This window comes from Myotis davidii, unplaced genomic scaffold (assembly GCF_000327345.1).
Source record: "Myotis davidii unplaced genomic scaffold, ASM32734v1 scaffold395, whole genome shotgun sequence".
Lineage (NCBI taxonomy): Eukaryota > Metazoa > Chordata > Mammalia > Chiroptera > Vespertilionidae > Myotis > Myotis davidii.
Genome location: NW_006287904.1, coordinates 1,462,691 through 1,484,723, shown reverse-complemented (window position 1 = coordinate 1,484,723; position 22,033 = coordinate 1,462,691). Strand labels below are relative to the sequence as shown.

The 22,033-nt window shown below is 40.6% G+C and overlaps 1 protein-coding gene across 1 annotated transcript in view; it reads left to right on the top strand.

The window, feature by feature from the left end:
* OSBPL10 (oxysterol binding protein like 10) overlaps positions 1-22,033 on the top strand; it is a 138,078-nt gene that overhangs the window by 32,258 nt on the left and 83,787 nt on the right. Inside the window, exon 3 of the mRNA XM_015561258.1 lies at positions 2,063-2,254. Coding sequence (XP_015416744.1) covers positions 2,063-2,254 — 192 coding nt within the window. The remainder of the gene's footprint in view (positions 1-2,062; positions 2,255-22,033) is intronic.

Below are 22,033 nucleotides of genomic sequence, written 5' to 3'. Positions count from 1 at the left end.
CATAAACATCTATGGTGAAACGCATCTCATATTTCTCTTTATAGAGACTCCCACTGGCACATAGTAGGTATTCAGTAAATATCTGATATGTTGGCATGAATCCAACATATCCTCTAACTGCCTTTTCTCAAGTTGCAATGAGGTACAGGGGCATTTAGAATATAAATTTTATGTGGAATTTTTTAAAAAATCGGATAGGCACTACATTCACATGGTTCAAAATGAAAGAATATAAAAATAAACTATACAGTGAAAAATCTCCCTTTCCCTCCAATCCTACTCTGTCATTCTCCATTTTTCCACAAATAAGTGTCAGCTTTTTTAGTTTTGTGTCTATCCTTTTAGATTATTTTTTGTGTTTTAAACAAATGTCAATAAAAACACTCAGTCTCTGCATTTTGCTGCAACTTGGCATACTATAGAATAGTTTTGCACCTCGCTTTTTTCACTTAACTATATAGTTTCAGATATTCCCCCCCTCCCCCGCCCAGACCAACTCAGAGATGTTTATTATTATTCTCTTACATCTTGATAGTATTCTATTCAGTAGGTATGCCATATTTTATTTAACCTGACCCATACTGATGGGAATTTGGGTTGTTTGTCACACTTTGCCATTAAACATGGGATATATGCCATTTCACTTAGGTGCAGGAGTGTTGGTGGGTACAGTCCCAATCAGGGCATCCCTGGATCACAGGGAAATGCAATTATAACAGCTACAGGTACTGCCAGATTGTCCTCATCACAGGTTTTTGCTACCTTATGCTCCCACAAACCTGTTTGTCTGTGGTCCTATCCACGGGTGGTAAGGATTTTTGCCAATCTTCTGAGTAGAAGATGGTATCTAAATGTGGCTTGAATTTTACATTTGTCTTATGAGTACAGTTGAACATGTTTTCATATGGTTTAAGGGCCATTTATCTTTTTTTTCAACTGTCTACATCTTGCCCTAGTTTAATTAGTTTACAGTCCTTATCACTTCCTAGGAATTATATTCCTAATTATAAATTATAAGTGAGAATGATGAGCCTTTTGTCTGGGAAACAAGTTGAAAATACTTTTCCTAGTGTATCGTTCGGCTTTGTTGATGGTGGGAGTAAATCTTTAAAATCTGTTTGTTTCCCATGCAAAAATTTTCAGGTTCTTAGGTACTCAAATTTATTGAACCTTTTTTTTTTTATGGCTTTTGCATTTGGAGGTGTACCCCAGGGCTACACATTTTCTTCTAGTGTTTTTTTTTTAATCTCTTTGATCCATTTGGGGGTCTGTGATCTGAGGGGTGAACCCAGTTTTGTTTTTTCAGATGGCTGCTCAGTTATCTCAGTACCATGTTTTAAAAAAATTCATCTCCACTTAGTTGAGATGCCATCTTCACCATACACTAAGTTGTCATTTGGATTATTTGTTACCATAAGATAAAATATAAGCACAGCATTAACAAATGGGCATTACTTGGTGGATAATAGTACACTCATTTAGGCAGCAAACATGTATTAAGAAATTAATAAACAATAAATTAATAACTAATAAATCATGTGCTAGTTCTTGGGGCTATAAAGATGAGTTTGACAGAATATCTTAAGAAAGTAACTGGACAATGAATATAATCTCAGTGCAGTGGAATAAGAGCAGCGGAGAGACTGGGACAGACAGGGAGATGCTCCACGCACCAGAGAACAACGAGCTGAGTCTTGAAGATTCATCTGACGTTTGCCGGCCAGGAGGGGAGGACATTCTAGGAGGAGGGGCCAGTATGTGCAGAGGCGCAGGTCCGGGAGAGTCCATGGTGTTTGTAGAGACTCTGAGTAGCTCTTCATGGCCATAGTGTGGGGCAGGAGACACACTGGGGGTGAGATCAGAAGGCTAGTTAATAGTCTCTTAGGTGAGTGAGTGTGAGCAAGTGTGGGAAGGCACGTAGTGTTGTTATACCACCCCCGTGCCTTCATTTCTCCAAACAGATGAAGGGGAACGATAAAGAGGTTCAAAATAAATGGAAGCCAACACTTAGCTGAGTTCTGCGCCTTGGTTGTTGAGTTTTGACACCTGTTGCTTATTCTAGACTACTCCAAGCTCCCGAAGCCGAAGTCTCACTTTGCTCCCCCATGGAACACCCAATTCTGCGTCTCCCTGTAGCCAGAGACACCTCGGTGTGGGGGCCCCCGGTGTTGTCACAGTCACGCATCACAAGTCGCCTGCAGCTGCCCGAAGAGCCAAGAATCAGTATTCCGGCCAGCTCCACGAAGTCAGAGAGGTAGGCTTTGCTCTCCTACGAGCTTGAGTGGCCCATGGGTGTTGCGGGCTGTGACTGTTTCTCTGCCAACTTCTCTTTCTTTGTATCATCTTGATGATGAGAGAGAGGACCAGCAGCTAATGCCCCATCCCCACAGCCATGACAGTCCCTCCTGGTTTAAAAAAAGGATTTCTGTGTTTCTTAGGTCAAGTGAGCTGTTAGGAGGCCTCTGTCAGACAGAGCTCAGAAAGCAGAGAAAGCAAGCCCCCAGTAACATGCAGAAGTGCAGAGTCTCATGCTCATGGCAAAGGATAGACAGCACAAAGTCATGGGCAGTTAGGACATATTGAGGGTGTTTCGAAACCCGGGAAGTGTTGGGCCTAAAGCTGATTTCTCCTCTTTTCTGCCCTGCTTCTCTTCATGCAGTGCTTGCCTCCTCCTTACCGTCACAGACACACGCCAGGGGAGGGTTGGGTAGTGAGAAGAGCACTGTCCTTCGAAGACTCCCGTTGTTTGAGAGCAAATCTTTGGATAGCTTTGACCCTGAGTTTCTGCATCTGTAAAATAGGGGTGAGCCAGTCTATGCCAACTCTCCTGGGAGATGCGAAGCTCACTGGTGATCATGCAGGTGAAATCCCTCTAACCGGGAGTGCCTTGTGAACACGTGTGTGTATGTGGGGGGAGGGGGTTGTTTTACACTGAAACACTGGGAAGTCATCAGTGTGGGGATCCCAGATCCTCAGGATTCATATCATCCTTTGCAACTGTTATCGAGAACAGACTATATAAAAGAAATGCTGTTGGTATTGGTTGCCTAACTTCTGTTGAGTGCTGAGGCTTTTTGCTTGCAGCTGACTTGTGTGTGGACTGGCCTGTCCTCTTAGAGACGTAGCCTGTCCTCTGTGTAAGAAGGAGAATGGGACGCCCAGATAGGGTCTTGCTGCTACTCGAGTCAGTCTGTATCTTATTTATTTATTCTTTTGTATTTGATTTTTTAAATGTCATGAACCAAGTAGTGTTGTGATGGCTGACTGTTGGTCTGATGGTGGCCAAGTTCAGAAAACCTGAAATCTTCTGAAACAAATTTGTAGATGTAAATAAAAGACATTTGTTTTTTTCTTGGTAGACTTACCCATGCACATACTCTTGCCTAATAAAGAAAAGGTACATGCCTTCCCACACTTGCTCACACTTACTCACCTAAGAGACGATTAACTAGCTCCCTTTGAAATAGTCACCTTGAGGTTTTTTTTAAAAAAAGTGTTTGGCTACATTGGATGATATGAGGAATGGATGTGCATATGTATATATTTGCTTTTCATTTTTCATAGCGCCTTTTCAATAAACTGTATTATGGAAAAACTTTAAATGTACACAAAGTAGAATAGAATAATGGCACCCATCACCCAACTCAATACTTCCAACTTTCTGTTCTTGTTTTATCTATTTTCCCCTACCACTCTTTTGTTGTTGCTAGAATATTTTAAGGAGATCTTAAATATTTTATCATTTTAACATTGCCAGTAAATGCTTCAATATTTATCTAACAGATAGAGAAAAAAAAACTAACCACAAAACCCTCTCATCACTTTTATGTAAACCTCATTGCAGATATTTTTTGAAAGTACTTTAGAGACTTAAAAAAAAAAAGGAAAAGGAAATTTGAAAGTTCCTGGTATTTTGAGAATTCTTTTAATCCTAATGTAATGAACCTCTGAAAGATTTACTCTTATAGTGATGATAAGAGACTTCCTATATATGAAAAGGGGTGCTGTGTTTAGTAAGCAGAGGCCTAAATAAAAGTGGAGGTACTTTAGCTTGATTTTTAGTAGCATTTGATTTAATATAATGTCAAATCCTTTTCTACCTGTTTTTTAAAAAGTTTAGTTTTTAAAGTAATAAAAGTATGTTCTTTGTTTATATATGTATAAAATGTTATTTATTAGTATATAAAGTATATAATGCAAGTATACATTGCAAAAGAACTCTAGAGAAGAAAATCAGAATTACCCATAATCCTCTCTTCCTTCAGATGACCACTGTTAATATTTCAGTGAATTAACTTATGGGTTATTTTTTCTTTCTGTATTAGTTACATATATCGATATGTAAAAGATTATTTGGTATAATCTGAACTTTGTAAGCAATTACATATATGCTGCTTTTTTGTTTTTGTTTTTGTTCTCTCCATTTTCCATCTGTTGGGCAGGGGGATTATTGTACTTTCCCGGAGAATCTCAATATATGAAAAATAATTAGGCACAATGTTTCCATAGCCATTTTAATTTTTGGGGAGTACTCCCAAGCAAGAGTATTTTTCTTAGGTGATTGCTGTTGTCTATCAATGACCTTTCTTGCTGAAAATTAATTTTACATGAGCTTGTTGAGAAGTCTGTACAAATATTGCCAACTGAGAGAATTGAAGGAGGAGTTGAAAGTTTTGATGCTCAGATATCATGTCCAGTTTCCCTCTGGTGAGAGAAGAGTAGCTGTTTTGTTACATCTGTCATTTTATGATGGGGATGGTCCACCTTGAGAACTATCTGAGCCAATTTTATTCATACCAGATGATTCTGCAGTTTAAAAAGTATATTAATTTCAGTGTACACAGGCCTCTGCTGTTAGATTCCTCTTGTCTATAATAATAAAAGTGTAAAATGCTAATTAGACTGAACGGCCTTCCGGACAAAGTTGGGGCTGCGAGGGAAGCCTGGGTCTTGGGTGCCAGAGGAAAGCCAGTACCAGCAGCTGGGGGAAGGAAGGCCTACTCTTGCACGAATTTCATGCATTGAAATTCATGCATTTCTAGTTTATCTATAATACTGGAGGCCCGGTGCATGAAATTCATGCATGGGTAGGGTCCCTAGGCCTAGCTGGCAATCAGGGCCGATCTATGGGGCAACCGGGGGGCCCCCACTGGCATCCACCTTGGCTGGCCTGAGCCCTGTGGGCTGGCGGCAGCTCCTGCGTTGAGTGTCTTGCCCCCTGGTGGTCAGTGTGCATCATAATGACTGGTTGTTCCGCTGTTTAGTCAATTTGCATATTAGGCTTTTATTATATAGGATAACTAGAAGAAAATGGAATACCACTTTTAATCCAGCTGTACAGGGAAGATTAACTTAGGACCACTGAAGCAATGGAGAAAATCATCATACACAAGATAGATGTGCCTGACTTCCTGAAGAATAAAAGAAAAATAGCCCAGCCAATGGCAATGGGATATATTTTAAATTCAATACCAAAGCATAGGTAAAACTAATGGGACGTTCTCAAAGATTAAATGATTATAATATAAAGAATTGAGATACCAAAGGCCAGTACCCACAGTCCTCTCTGGAAATGTCCTCCCTTGAGTGGGTAGAGGGATGAGTTTAGGGAATTGGAGGCTCAGTATCTTTGTGAAGAGAACAGGAACATACCCTCATTAGCAATTCAAGAGAGAGAAATTAAGACTGCTTTGTCTTAGATGACCAGAAATAATGATAGTCTGTTTTTGGTTGGGGTATTAATAAATGTTGGCAGCATTGCACATTGTCTTTTTGCTATGGTCTGGTGATAAATCATAAGAATTAAACACAAAACAAAGCTCTGCATTACTGTTGACGCATAAATTCTCCATTGGGAACTACATCTGGAGGAAATAACCCATGGAATTGGCGGTAGAAGGAAGAAAGTTCATTTGGGTAAAGTTATTCATACTCCTAAATAGATCCAATACAAAACTCATGGGAATGACTAAACAATAATATACTTCACCTACTAAATTACTCTATATTAAGTTAAAAGTTGTGTCAGTATTATTAGTGCATGGGCATGTGTATGTAAAATAAGAAAATCGAAAGGGGGAAAAAAATCAATTTGAAACATATGTAATACTCTTTGTAATACTTTAAGCAATAAAACAAAATTAAAAACAAAAAACAAAAAACCAAAAAACCCCAAAACTTCCAAGCCTGGTGAACATTTGGAATAAACGCATTTTTCTTGAAAGAAAAAAAGAAAATCCGAATACAGAATAATATGCACATATTGGACCTATGCTCATCTTAATGAATTACAGAAATAATTTAAAACAGTGGTTCCAAACTTTTGGAGTTTTCTTGCAAACTAAAATTTTAGAATTTTGGGAACAGCATAAGTATTGCAAAATTTTTTATTTTGTCCAATCAGGACATTTTCAAAGTACAGCGCACATTTAATGCCTCCCCTCCCCCACCAAAGCAATATAATTTCAGAATAAAGAACCATTTATTGCATAATAAATTTAGTTTTATGAAATATACACTTATTTTCCTTGTTTTAATATTTTATCTTGCATGATGAGACTTCATCTCGTGGATTGATCGTGGCCTATGAATCTGTTTTTAAACCATAGATTACCATTGATTTTTAACTTCAGGATGACTTTCATTGCAACCCATCTTCTCCACTGCCGGGTTTTCTCCTTTCTAATTCATGCCTTACTCTGTCTCTAGGAAGGCACAGTGGAGACTTTAAAAAACCCACACACCCTTCTGAATGAAAGCTTTATCATATCACCCTTACTCCCTGTTGTCCATAGGATAAAGGTTGAACTCTTCAATCTGGCAAAGCAGGACTTCCATCATCTGTCTGTCTCTACTGCCTTGCCTCCTGACCTCATCATTCCTTCTTGTCCCCACATATACTGAGCACCTCCCTCTGTTGGGAGGTACATTGCCCAGGAGAACTTTCTGCCATGATGTTCTTCATAGTGGGGCTAATGGGTTTTTAAAATGTGCTCGTCTGAATTGAGATGTCTTGTAGATGTAAAATGCATATTCGATTTCAAAGACTTAGTACAAAAAAAAGGTAAAATATTTCATTAATAATGTTTTATAATATTGCATTTGGAAATGAAAATATTTTCTGTAAGTTGGGTTAAATTAAATACATAAAAATTAATGTCACTTTTTAATATTTCTTTTACCTTTTTAAATGTGCCTATAGACAACATTATGAATATGCCTTCCATTTGTAGCTTGCATTATATTTCTCTTGCATAGCACTGCTCTGATTGGGAACTTGCTCACACAGTGAGTCCATGCTACAGGTATTAATTGAGCACCTACTATGTGCCAGACACTGGATTTTTATGCTGAAAGTCATGTCTCATTCTTGTTTGCATCTTCTAGGCTTACTGCAATTGCTGGGCATGCTGATTGAACATATTGATTTAAAGACCCATTTTCTAGCAGTTAATGTGCTTTAGAAATGGAATGTACAGGCATTCCAGGGTTGCTTAGGAGCTATATGGGGTGGGTATGAGTGAGGGGAAACCTAGCGATTAGTTGAATCAGATATTCAGATGGTCTCTGACTCTGATAGCACTGGATGGTTACACACCTGAATGACTATGTGAGGTATGAGGGGGTGGGGAAGTGATGATAGAGTGAGCCTCGAAATGTGCTGTTGGAATTGTTTTATAAATAGAATCGAATGTATTTCTAAAAAGTCAATTTGACCCCTCAGCTGTTAAGTATGCACTGGTTGAAATGTATTGCATTCCTTTGTATTTTAACTTTTATACTTTTAATGGCATTATAACAAGTTTTAACATCGCTCACATTAATTAAAATGGACACAAGTTTGGTTGGTACAAGTACAGTGTGATTTTGATGAAATTCTTGTTTGCTGGATGCTTTTACATTTTCATATGAATAATGTACAAACCTGCCCGCACACAAAAATTGAATAGAAGGAAGGAAAGTCAGGTGCTTCTTTCCCTGATTGCTCATTACCGTCTCCCAGAAGTGACAACTGAGACGTTCTGTGCATTGAGAGCATGGCAGCATGTGTATGTTTGCGTATAGATTTATGCAACTCATTTTTTTGGTTGATTTTTCTTCATTAAATGTCATTTAAATATATAAAATATATATAAAAAATATAAGTCTTTGTTTTACTATGGTTGCAAATATCAAAAAAATTTCTATATGTGACACAGCACCAGAGTTAAGTTAGGGTTTTTCAAAATGCTGACACGCCGAGCTTAAAAGGTTCGCCATCACTGGTTAGTGGATAGTGCTTCAGCCTGGGGACTGAAAGGTCTGGGGCTCAATTCCAGTCAAGGGCGCATGCCTGGGTTTCGGGCTTGATCCCCAGTAGGGGGCATGCAGGAGGCAGTCGATTAATGATTCTCATCATTGATGTTTCTATCTCTCTCTCCCTCTCCCTTCCTCCCTGAAATCAATAAAAATATGTTAGAAACAACCCCCACCCCCTTAATTTCATAGGGAGACTTTGTCTGGATTTTGAAGCTTGATGAGGGACAAGGTCATGCTGTTGAATTGCAGTGGGTGTGTGTGAGGCGTACATTTAGATTTAATTAAGCTTTCCATTAGGATTTATTGGCCAATAGGAATTGTCCTTCTGCTAAATTTTATTATTAGTTTGCTTCTGGGGTACGTACCCTTTTGAAGAGAGCTGTTTGCTGCACTGGTTTATTCTGGGGTTGATCAACTGTATCGGGACTGTGTAATTTAATGTGGTTTTAAGTCTTTCACGGGGTATGATATGTGGGGAGAAGCGCCTTCCCCAGCTATGTGAATTTATGCGTGTTCCTTCATGTAATTGCACTGTCTTATTTACTTAACACACATACCAAGGAAGTGCTTTAATGAAGTTGCCGTCTTTCTAAGTGATATTCTCCCCCTTCAGGATGATTTGATTTGATCCTGGTGCATATGGCTGTAGTGAAAGCCTGCTTAGAAACCTTGATTCATGTACAGCTTTTGCTATGGAAGCAGTAACTGTAAAATATCACCATACTGAATTTTATTAGCTGATCAATTTTAAGGTAGCGGGCAGGATTGAATATGGGCCATCCCATCACCAGGGAAACTGCGTTAAGGGTATAAAGTGGATTTTTCCTTTGTGTGGACAGAATGTTGATATTTTGAAAATGTCCTGAATTAATTCTCCTGTGTACTTTTGGGATAAACGATGACAAGTAACCCTGGCATGTATTTTTGGTAACAATTCCCCATCTCTTAAAATAAGTCTGCTCCAGACTTCAGTTTTCAAAAATTATAATGTGGTGTTAGTTAATATCAGTGATTTCCAATTTTTTTTTTAAGCAGTAGAGTCTTGTTTTCTAATAAAAACATTACAGATCCTTACTGTTTAAAGACAGGGGAAAGTAGTATTGATTCGTGTGGATTTACTTTAGAAGGTAAAATGGGCATTCATTGATTATGAAGCAAGTTGACTTGGGATAGATAGTATTTATGATCACCATTGCAATCCCTTATCAGCGTCTCTGTCTGGGCAATTTGAAACAAACATTTGTGTGATCTGTGGGTTTGGATCCTGTATTCGTTTCCTAGGACTGCCACAAAAAGTCCCAGGGACTGGATGACCTAAACAACTTAATTGTTTAGGTCACCTACCGTCTGGAGGCTGGTAGGTGAAGTCGGGATGTTGACAAGGTTGGTTCCTGCTGGAGGCTCTGAGGGAGGTGTTCCATGCCTTTTCCTACCTTCTGCTGGTGACCCGTGGCATTCCTTGGCTTGTAGATGCATCATTCCAATTTCTGGGTCCTTTGTCACCGGGTTTGCTTGCTTCCTGTGTGTCTATGCCTCTGTTTCTCTTACAAAGCCTTCAGTGGTTCTCAACCTTCCTAATGCCCCAACCCTTTAATACAGTTCCTCATGTTGTAGTGACCCCCAATTTCATTGTTACAAATTGAACATAATTAAAGCATAGTGATGAATCACAAAAACAATATGTAATTATATATGTGTTTTCCGATGGTTTTAGACGACCCCTGTGAAAGGGTCGTTCAACCCCCAAAGGGGTCGCGACCCACAGGTTGAGAACCCTGCCTTAGATATTGGATTTAGGACATACCTTGGTCCAGTATGACCTCACCTTACTAATTACACCATCTCCAAATAAGGTCACATTTCTGAAGTTCTGGTAGATTTGAATTTTGAGGAACACCATTCAGCCCATTACATGCGCTCCAAGTCCTTGGGCTTGTGTTTCAGCCCAAGGGAAGCTTGGCGCAGTGCCGCAGCTGGTCTGGCCACACTGCTGGGCTTCCGGGAGTAGTCCAGTCCAGGTGGAGTTTGTCAGGTCCCAGGGAAGTCCCCTTGCCTCTGGGGTCCTCTCCTGTGCCCTCCAACCTTTGGCGTACGGTGACATGGCAGGGTTTGAGGGCAGATTGGCTGGCAGAACCAGGCTCTCGCAGACATGCTGGCTCTGGCTTATTGAAGCCTCAGACAGTGTTGAGGCCCAGTGTGTGCTTCGGTGCATTCTTGCTTCACCTGGACAGCTGAGTTCAGTAGGTAAACGCCAACCTAAAAGGGGCTCACACTTAATGCATGCTAGCATACATCTTCCTGAATCCTTACACGGTGAAGAAGGTTTCGTGTCCCCTGTACAGATGGGGACACTGATGGCCACAGGGATCAAGGCACATGCTCAAGCTGACAGAGATAACATGCAGCGGTGCCCGCGGAGGTCTCCCCCGGAGGTCTCTCCCGGAGCCCTCTCTCTCAGCCAGGTGCATGTGAAACCATCCGCGCTTGTCCCTTGTTGCCTCCCACACGTAGAGATTTTGCTTCCGTTTCTGCATAGTGACAGGGCAGGGAGAATGCTCATGGCATATAGCATAGTATTGGCCACAGATACTATAGCCTGTAATTTCCAGGTTATAGTTGGTGTTAAAGGTGACAGGAAGTTTTAACTTTCGTAGCTTTGCATTATATGAAACACTTTGTCCCATGTGTCATTTTGTAGAGAAAAACCTCTGCCTGTGTAGATAATAAGTAACTCCAGGGCTGGGTGGACACCCGTGTGAGGGACTGGGCCCATAAGTTGCTGTGTGACCATGGGCACGTCATTTGACCTTTGCCCCCATCCACAAAATGAAGCTTTTGTCACCAGCTCAAAGATGCTTTGGTGTCTTCTAAATCAGAACTTGATGTCACAGTGAAAAGGACATGATAGGATTTCTTTCTGAAGGTTATTCTTCCCTCCATTTACTTTCATTCTTTGATTATCCCTTTCTTCAGTGCAAGCACATAGTCTTAAAATAGGTCTGTGAGGAAACATGTCTACATTTTCAGAGAAATTCCTTATATTACATCTTCCTTATTCCTTACATTGGAGAGCTTCCAATGTAAACCATATGTAATTTACACGGGTTGTCCAGTAGGGAGGGATTAAGCATCATAAAAGGAAACAAAAACTTGTGTCCTATATTTTGGGAGAAAAAAAAATAAAACTTTTATTGTTTGAGTACACATTTTTATCTCCAACATAAAAATAACTGTCCTTCGGACATGCTGCTGAGGAAATCGTTTCCTTTTTTTCCGACTTGGATCACTGTTCCAGCATCCCGCCAGATAAACATCCGCCAGCCCAGCGCGCAGGAGACGAGGAGAGGCGACAGAGAAATTATCACAATGATGCATGTTATTTAGAAATGACTAACATTTGGGCACATAAATCATAGCAGTAATACTTCATAATTATACAGCGCCTCGCATTTGAGATTCTAAAAAGGAATTTCTAGACCAACTTGTGAGAAGCGACCACTTTATTAAACTCTGTGCTTGGAATATATTGATAGAGATAATTCAAGCACCAGAATTTGGATGTGGGGACGGGTGCCCTCCAGCCCCGCCCCGGGGGAGGTTAGCTGGGTGTTGAATTGTGTCGGTTATAATAACCTGGCCACTTGAGTTTATAGTTACTGCCTTTTGTTCAGAGGTAATGTCTGTGTTAACTCTATTTCTTTGAACAAACTAGTTTTGAATTGTTAATAAGTACCCCTGAGATCAGATTTGGAAAGTTCACGTGTATCCATAGAGATGTGTGCTGGCCATATATTGACAAAGGTCTTTCTGACTTGTGCCAGCCTCCTGACCAAAGCTAACCTTTGTTCTGGCTTCTTGTATGTTCTATACATGTGTTGGCACACACATGTTTATAGGTGCCTATATGTCTATGCATATTATTTTTAAGTAGTCTTGTTTAAAAACAACAACACTGTAGTAGCAATGTGTAGCAATGTGTCTGTGTCCTTGTTGTGTCCCGTTACTAACTTTGCTTCTTTCACTTGGAAATGGCTCTTGATCAATACATGCAAGACCTATCTTGTTATTTTTGATGTCAATAGAGTGCTCTTTTGTGTGGATAAACCATGGCACACTTCAAGACTCCTCTCCAGGCCAAGATCCTCCGTGTGGTCTTCCAGCCCAGAGCACAGGCCCCATGTGGGGAAAGCTGCCCTCCCCACCCCAGACCCTGTGCACAGTCACGGACCCCAGGGCCACCATGCCCTTTCACATGTCTGCACGCCTCGTCCAGGCGCCTCCATCCCGAGGCCTCCTTAGCAAGGGGCTCTGGCCAGGGCCCTTCCCAGGCACCTCTGCTGAGCTCCCCTTGTCAGAGGAGAGGGCTTACAGACACTTTTCTCCACTGTGAGTCAGTGCTCAGGACTTTTCCATTATTAGCACCCCCACGTACCCCTTACACCCCTTCCCCGCCAACTACACTGATGGACCTCGCCTTGCCTTGTGCTGTTCCATAGGGGAAAATGGCACCCTATTCTTGTTTTGCCTCTTACTTTATCACAGTAAGTGAATCAAGCCTTAACTATTACCTTCAGTGTGGCTTTTTGCCCTAATTGACCTCTTCACCAATCAGCTCAGCTCTTGACACTCTTGATGAACAATTTAGGGTGTTTCTAATGTTTTGCTCTTTCAAACAATGCTGTGGGGAATATCTGTGTCCATGTGCTATTCAATAAAAGTAAAGTTTGTGGGTGGAAATGGCTTGGTGGATCCGTGAACACCACCCCTGGTGATGTTTGGGAGCGGCAGTTTATACCTTTGAGGACTCACTGTGTTATCAAACTTTGCATTTGCAGTTGGCTAGGGGGGAAATGGTACCTCGTAATTTTAATTTCTCCTATTTTAATTGAGGTTGAGCATCACTTCACATGTATAAGAGCAGTTGCATTTTCTTTACTGAAAATGATGTGCTCTTTCCATTTTTGTTTGGTATGGGTTCTTTTTCTTATTGATTTCTAGGAGTTGTCTATTATGGGTAATCACCTTTGCTAATTTTTCAGTTGTCCTTTGAGTTATTTAGGGTGTTTTATTCTGTGCTGAAATTTTTTATTTTTATGTAGTCAAGTTACCAATCTTTTTTTAAAATATTTTTTATTGATTTTTTACAGAGAGGAAGGGAGAGAGATAGTTAGAAACATCGATGAGAGAGAAACATCAATCAGCTGCCTCCTGCACATCTACTGGGGATGTGCCCGCAATCCACGTATATGCCCTTGACCGGAATCGAACCTGGGACCTTTCAGTCCGCAGGCCGACGCTCTATCCACTGAGCCAAACCGGTTTTGGCACCAATCTTTTCTTTAAAGATTCGGAGCTCTATATTATCATCCATACTTAGAGGAGTTCTTTTCCATTCCAGCATTATTTAAAAAGCACCCATATTTTCAAATAATGTTATGGTTTTATTTTTTAAACAGCTTTATTGAAATTACATGCCATAAAATTCACTCATTTAAAGTTTACAGTTCAGTGAGGTTTAGTGAATTCCTGTAGTTGGGCAATATGGCCATAGTTCAGCTTTAAAACTTCCTTCACTGTGCTTTATTTTTGCTTTAATTATGTACAATTATGCTGTTTTATTTTTATATTAGAATTTTTGCTTGACCAGGAATTTACATGGTGTAGGGTGTGAGAACAGCGCCCATCTGCATTTTCTTACTCATTTCCAACACCATTTATTGACCAGTCCATTGTCCCTACCGCTATGGCAATGCCACCTTAGTTCCACACTCAGTGAAGTATTTGGATCTGACTCTGGTCTTTTCTGTTTCATCGATTTGTCAGCCGATTCATGTTTGAGAATTACGGTATTTTATGTATTGTCACTTTAGAGTATGCCTTAGTATTTGGTGAGGCCATTGCACCCTGATTGACCTCAGTCCTGCTTCATTTGGGTCATTCCCAGATGGTTGTTTCCATAAGAAGTTTAGAGCCAGCTTGTCTAGTTCTTAAAAATACTACAGCTGCCACCACCAACCATATCAGCTTAAAAAAAAAGGATTGCATTAAATATATGCACATTGCTTAAGAATTGACATATGAATGACATCCTTTTTAAGAACAGGGGCATAATTATTCACCTTTCAATGCACTTCAGTGTGCCTGTGTGTCTCTTGAGAGTATTTTGAAGCATATGGATCCTACATGTTCCCTTTAATTGCTAAGTATTTTGTCCCTTTTATTGTTATTGCAAATAGGATTTCTCCCCATTATATTTTCTACCTGATTGGGCAACTTGATTAGATGGCTTTTAAACAGGGAGGCTATTGCTTCCTGTGGGTTGAATTTATTCCCAAATATCTAAACACATTCTGTTATTGTTTATTGTGGTTTCTCTGTTGATTTCCTTAGGTTTGCAGGTATAAAATCGTATCTGTCACACATAGTGATAATTCATCTCCCCCTCCTTGATTTTTATCAAATTTCTTTTAATAATTATATTGGCTAGTATATCCAAAACAATTTTAAATAGTACTTGCTATTGTGATCCTTCTTGCCTTAGTCCCAGTTTTGCTAAAAATGCTTCTAGTTTTCCCATGAAACATGAAATACATATATATGTATGTATTATATATAATGTGTGTGTGTGTGTGTGTGTGTGTGTGTATGCCTAATATGCAAAGTGTCCCCTCGGGAGTTTGACTGGGAGTTTGATCGCTTGCTATGATGTGTGCTGACCACTAGGGGGCAGCACGGAATGAAGGAAGGCCCCAGCTAGCAGGTAGCAGCCGTTAGGGCCCTACCTGTGCACGAATTTCGTGAACTGGGCCTCTAGTATTCTATAATGTACTATGAGATATGTGAGCCATGATTTTAGAAACTTAGGAGACCTATTAATTCATTCATTTGATAAATATTATTGCAGGCCTGTTGTGTTCCATGCAGGACTCTTGTTCTAGGGATACCATGGGAAATGAAACAGAGGCAAAGCCTTTGTTTTCAAGAAGCTTGAAGTCTAGTGGAACAGACAGGAACAGAAATCAAAGAATTAATAACTGTCAGGTTCTATGCAGTAAAGTGAGGAGAGAAGGGGGTAGGGAATAATGTGAATTTAGGATGATCAGAAAGGGATTTGGAATTCTTTCAAGTGTCTTTTTATCAGCTCTGTTTTCTGATTATTTAACTGGAAGTTTTGGATATACGAGGAAGCTGTATCCTGCCCCTGCCCCTGTCCCCCAGCCCTAGACTCTCTCATTTCTCCTGGGCCCAGGGACTTCAAGGCAAACCCAGTGATTGATTTGCCCTCTCCTTGCACTGGTTGGATTTGCTTGTTTTCATATTATTTCCAGGATGCTGATTGTTTAAGAAATGAACTGAATTTGTTAGAGAGCAGGGTAATTTATCACCTTGGATAGAGATACTGTTACTAAGGCAACTGGCCACATTCTGGGACCACAATCTCAGAATCGACACCTGACAAGATCTCAGGGTGCCTGCGAGCTCCCCTGGCCAACAGTTCTCCTTGTGTTCTGCAGTCCTGGCAGCTTCTGTGGTCCCTCCCTTTTCTTTCTCTAGTGCTGCTGAAATGTCTGCCTTTGCCTCCTCTCTGGGCCTCTCTCTCCTCCATTCTCCTGTCAAACCCTCTGGGATGACAGGAGTAAAATGGGAATGACTTTAGTCTTTGAGGGCGAGTGGGGAATCTTGGCTCTTTTCTTTCCAGGGTACCACTGGTCCCAGGTGACCACTCTCCGGTGAGACTCGGGGTCATCGAAGCTGGTTGCTCAGTTCACAAAATCAGGAGGGAAATGTGGACTATGGCAACTTTTTCATGCTGTGTCACTCCCTCCATCCTCTGGTGTTTTTGTTTTAATTGACATATAATCTGTTAGTTTAATTTGTACAATGTTTCAATATATGTAAATACCTCAAAATGATCTCCGTAATAAGTCTAATATCCATCACCACACATAGTTATGAAATTGTTTTCTTATGATGGAACTTTTTTTAAAATATATTTTATTGATTTTTCACAGAGAGGAAGGGAGAGGGATAGAGAGTTAGAAACATCGATGAGAGAGAAACATCAATCAGCTGCCTCCTGCACACTCCCTACTGGGGATGTGCCCGCAACCAAGATACATGCCCCTGACTGGAATCGAACCTGGGACCCTTCAGTCCGAAGGCCGACACTCTATCCACTGAGCCAAACCCGTTAGGGCTTATGATGGAACTTTTAAGATTTACTCTCTAAGCAACTTTTCAGTATGCAATACAGTATTGTTAACTATTGTCACCATGTTGCATATTACTTCCCCATGACTCATTTATTTTATAACTGGAAGTTGTACTTTTTGACCCCCTTCACCCATTTCTACCCCATCCCCACTCCCAAGGCAATCAACAATTGTTATGTGTGTCCATGAGCTTGAGTGTCTTTTTAAATTAGACTCCACATATACGTGAGATTATGCTGTCTTTGTCTTTCTCAGCCTGACTTGTTTCATGTAGCACAATGCCCTGTGTGTTAGTCTCTATACAAAAAGATAATGTTATTAACGCATCACTATATCATGGCCCATCATCTGCCCATGAGACCAGCAGTTCAGCAACTTGTGAGAGGAGAGAGTGTGGCAAATTCCTAGAAAGTTAGCATATGTGATGTCTTGGAAGGTTGTAAAGGAGGAGTCTGAAATACCTTGCATAATTCACTTTTAAAGAAAATAGAAACCCGTGCTGATTCATTTAAAGTGTGAGCACAAGGTATGCCTCAGGCAGCTGAGACTGAGACAGCAGGCCTGGAACACCTTTTAGATTAAATAATAATAATAATAATAATTTTTGTGAATAATGTGGAAAACCAGAAGGAAAGTTAGGCATGATAATGAGAACATAAAAGTTATTAGGGCCCTGGCCAGTTTGGCTCAGCAGTTAGAGTGTCAGTCCATGGACCGAAGGGTCGAAGGTTCGATTCCCAGCCAAGGGCATGTGCCTCGGTTCGTCTCCAGCCCCGTCAGGGCATGTTTGGGGAGGCAACCAATTGATGCATCTCTCTCTCTCCCCCTCTTCTCCCTCCCTTCCCTCACTATAAAAATTCAATGGAAAAAAAATCCTCAGGTGAGGATTGAAAGAAAAAAGTCATTAGATAGTAAGATGCTTCCTCTGGGGTAGTGGTGCTTGTTTGAATTAAAATCTGAATCATTTTTACTGGGCAGATGCTCATAATGAGAACCTTGATCATTTCAACAGCCCAAGTAAATTGTAGGCCAAAGCAGATTTTGTAGTTGGGAAAGTGAAATCTTATTAAAGTTGAATGACCTCCGAAACAGCTTAGTTTTTAAAGCTTCATTTAGGTCACTAATGTTGCTCGTTATGGCTGTTGGCTGTCAGCACTCTGTGTGTGGGTGGAATTGCCAAGTCCCCACGAAGCACCTTCGGTGGGCACCATTGTGGTATGTCCACAGCGGTGTGGCGGTGGTTGGCTGGGAAGGTGGTAATTAATCTGGGAGTAGGTAATTCTGCTTGTTAAGGTGAAGAGCTTGAGATATCTTGTTCTCTTTTTCTTTCCAAATATGTGCCTACTAGTTGGTGGACCACATTCTGCTTCCTTTTGCTCACTGAGAAGCCATCGCTTTATTTACCCTAGAGCAGTGATGGCGAACCTTTTGAGCTCGGCGTGTCAGCATTTTGAAAAACCCTAACCTCACTCTGGTGCCGTGTCACATATAGAAACGTTTTGATATTTGCAACCATAGTAAAACAAAGACTTATATTTTTATATTTATTTAGTATATTTAAATACCATTTAACAAAGAAAAATCAACCAAAAAAAATGAGTTCACATGTCACCTCTGACACGCGTGTCATAGGTTCGCCATCACTGCCCTAGAGGTTGGGTCATTTGGTAGTTAGGAACTTGAACTTGTGAGTCGGTCTGACTGGCTTTGCTTCTCTTTTGCCAACTTGCCGAGTAACCTTAATGCCGAGTTTTTAATCTCTTCCTGCCTCATTTTCCTAGTCTATGAAATGGGCATAATATCAGAATTATCACCAGGATTAAAATTCCCATTATGTCAATAATATAGGGATAGAACCCTTAAACTAAAATATCCATGATTCATGCTGATATAAATAAATACTTGAACCAATAAATAAATGGGAGAAGGAAAGCTTTTCTTGGCAGTAAAATTTGAATTACTAAACGGAGAAAGAATGAGAGAAATAAATAGAAGATTGCCACAGGGCAAACAGCAGAGTAATAATTATAGACAATCATCCATGAATACTCAGATTAGTAAGTGAAAGTATGATAAGAAACATCTAAGAATATCTCCCCACATGACACTTATTAATTACAAACAGAAAATAGTACTTTATAGCGGAGAAACCCAGCAGATGCCACCATTACCAAGCGATCAAGGTTAACATTGCCAGTAATAAGTCATGACGATCTCATATATCCCCAAATATAACGCATTGAGAAAGCAAGTTACATCTATGGTAGTCTTGCCGAAAATGCATATGACCTCAGTTGAATCACTAGAAAACAAAAGGGACGTTTAGAAAATAACTGGCCTAGACTTTTCCAATGTATCACAGATCAGAGCAGACGAAAACGACATGAGAGCTAAATGCAATAAGGGATCCTGGATCGGATCCTACACCAGGACAACAAAACTTTGTCAGAAAACTGGTAAAATGCAAGCCAGGTGTGTAGGTGTAGGTAATAGAGTTGTATCCGTGTGAATTTCCTGGTTTTGTTTATATAAGGTGTTAACCTTAGGGGAAGCTCTGTGAAGGGCAGGCAGAAATTCTCTGTACAGTTTTGCACCTTTCCTGTCAGTCTTGAACATTTCAAAGTAAATGTTTTCAAAAATCCATTATGCATGTGAAGTACTCAGCAGAGTGCCTGCAACACAGTATGTGCTCAGTAAAGATCGCTGATGGTTGCTTTTGGTTTGGAGGAAGGTGGTTACTTAGCTGGTTCTGTAGCACGTGAGGTGCTCTTGTCTTTTGTCACAGGGTCCATGTCTGCACCGGGCGTAGCCGGTGGCCGAGACCTGCTGTTGGGACTTCTCTCTTCTCCCAGAGACAAGTTTCAGGGGACTGTTTCAGTTGACGTGAGTGCGATTGGAGACAGCACAGGTCAAGAAATTGCTAAGTGAAATGTTGCTGCTTCCTTTTTGTGGACCCGCATGCCCACTTATGGCCTGAAATGTTGCTGAGGGTCTTAAGGGGCAGCAGAGCATGTGTGAGGATGTTCCATTTTAGAAACATCCGTGGTTTCCACACTCTTGATCGTGGCTGCTCTCGGCATAGCTGAAACTCAGACCCAGAGTGTGAAAATGCCTGGCAGACATACCCCACAAGAAGCATCAGATGAGACCAAGTGATGGAAGGGCCTTGTGTGTAAAAACCACTGACATCTGCCTTAGAGTGACAGATTTCTGCGATTCAGGCTCAAACTGTACACAAGATATGAAAACCCCATTTTCTACTTTCACATAAAAATTTACTTTAAAGGTGTACTTAGATGGAACTGCGTGTGGCATTTGGGGTGGGAGGGAGGGGGTGGTTGCTTAGATGAACATGGTCCCATAGAAATATAATGCAAGCCACATATATACTTAAGTGTTTTCTATTAGTCACATTAAAAATTGTATGAAATAGGCAAAATAGTTCTAACTCTTTTGTAAAAAGTATAATTTCAATGAATGATCAGTATTTTAAAATTATAATGCTATGTTACATTCTTTTTTTCATATTAAGTCTTTGGAATTCAATATGCATTTTACACGTACTGCATACATCTCAGTTGGGACTGGCCACATCTCATGTGCTTGGTGGCTCCATGTGGCCAGAGGCTACATGTATTGGACAGCCTTTATTGGTAGATAAATGTATTAAAACAGCCTTGCAGACAGCCTTTTAGGCCTGGACCCACAATCTGGAACACTTTAGTTATAGAACTGATTATCATTATTCCAGTTTACATCACAGACTATGCATGTATGTGGACTCCAGGTTGAGAGGACCAAAAAGAGCCACAGCTAACATTTTGTCTAACATCTACTTTCTCCCTCGCATTTTATACCTGAAATAAGAGAGGAAAAATTATTGTCCCTCTTCCCTACTGAGTTCTTGGCTGATATCCCTGTAATGAGAGAGATTGCCAGGAGAAGAAAGAAGTGTATTGACATGTATACCTCATGTACACATGGGAGTTCTCCAGGGAAAAACGAAGAACTCAGAGGGGCGGCTTAGAATTCTGGTTCATATAGCATCTTCCCACAAAGAACAACGCATTTGCAAAAAAGTGGCAGGACAAGGGGAAGCAGTTTCAGGGTTCCCTTGCTATAGATTCCTCTGGTGCCGGCCCCAGTTAGACAGGGCCTACAGTTGCTTCAGGGGATTGACCTTTGCCCTTCCTGGTAGGTGGGGGGGCACCTTTATAAATGTATGTCCTGCTTTGGGGCAAACAGGCATGGATACACAGCTGTAATAAATCACTTTTAGCCACCGTTGTCAACCGGGGGCATTTGGCAACATTGGGAGACATTTACTAGTGGGTGACCAGTGGGAAGAGGCCAGGGATGCTGGTACACACCCCATGACACACAAGACATCGTCCCATGGTGACCTGGCCTAGAATGACAGTGGTGCCCCGGCTGAGAAGGCCTGACTTACAGGTGAGAGGGGCAAAATACATACACATCTGAACTTTCCATATGTGAAAAGCTGATTTTCTTTCATATGTGTTCTTCACACGATTATTTCTCATGGGTCTGAATTTAATAATAGTTGCTTTTTCATTTGGGAAGCTTAGAAAGTTTGCATAATTTTGTGTTATTTTATAAACCAGAGGTTTTTTAAGAAGATCCCAGGAAAAATAGTCATATTTATGAGGTCGTCTTGTTTGGAGAAGGTAAACATGCCTTTGGTACTTAATTTTGGGTTTTCTTACATAATTCCCACATGTGATCCTTCCCCCTTTTCTTTCTTTCTCTTTTTTAAAAAAAAAATGATTTTTAGAGAAAGAAAAAGGGGGACAGAGAGAGAAAGATTGATTCATTTGTTGTTCCACCCAACCATACATTCAATTAGTTGATTCTTAATGTGTGCCCGATCAGGGATTGAACCCACAACTTTGACACTCCAACCAACTGAGCTACCTGGCCAGAGCCCTTCTCTCTTTTCTTAAACCCACATTGTGTTCAAGCCTAACAACCTGGTAAATAAGCAGTCAGCAGCTAGATTTTCAGACGTGTGCTGCTAATTAGATTATATCTAAGTTTAGAAATATGTTTTTTTAATTCTCTGTTTTAATTTTCTGCATAAATTATTACAGGGATCATACAAATGGGTGCTGGGTTGTGGTGTTTTCACCTCTTCAAAGCCTAGGGAGTGTGTGGCTGCTTCCTGGTTTGTAGCTATTTTAGGCAAAGAGAAAGTGACAGACACTTTCGCAGGCTGGGTGGGATTTCACAGGTATAGGTGCTATTGGAAGGAGGCAGGACTGGCAGAGAGGGAGGGATTAGGAAGGTGTTTCTGCCCCCTTCCGTTGGCTTGTGAACAGGAGGGGCTGGGGAGAATAGTGAAGTTGGTGAAATTGGCTAAATTGAGAGATTTTCTATTCTCTTAGAGCAGTGATGGTGAACCTTTTGAGCTTGGCATGTCAGCATTTTGAAAAACCTTAACTCTGGTGCCATGTCACATATATAAAGTTTTTGATAGTTGCAACCATAGTAAATCAAAGACA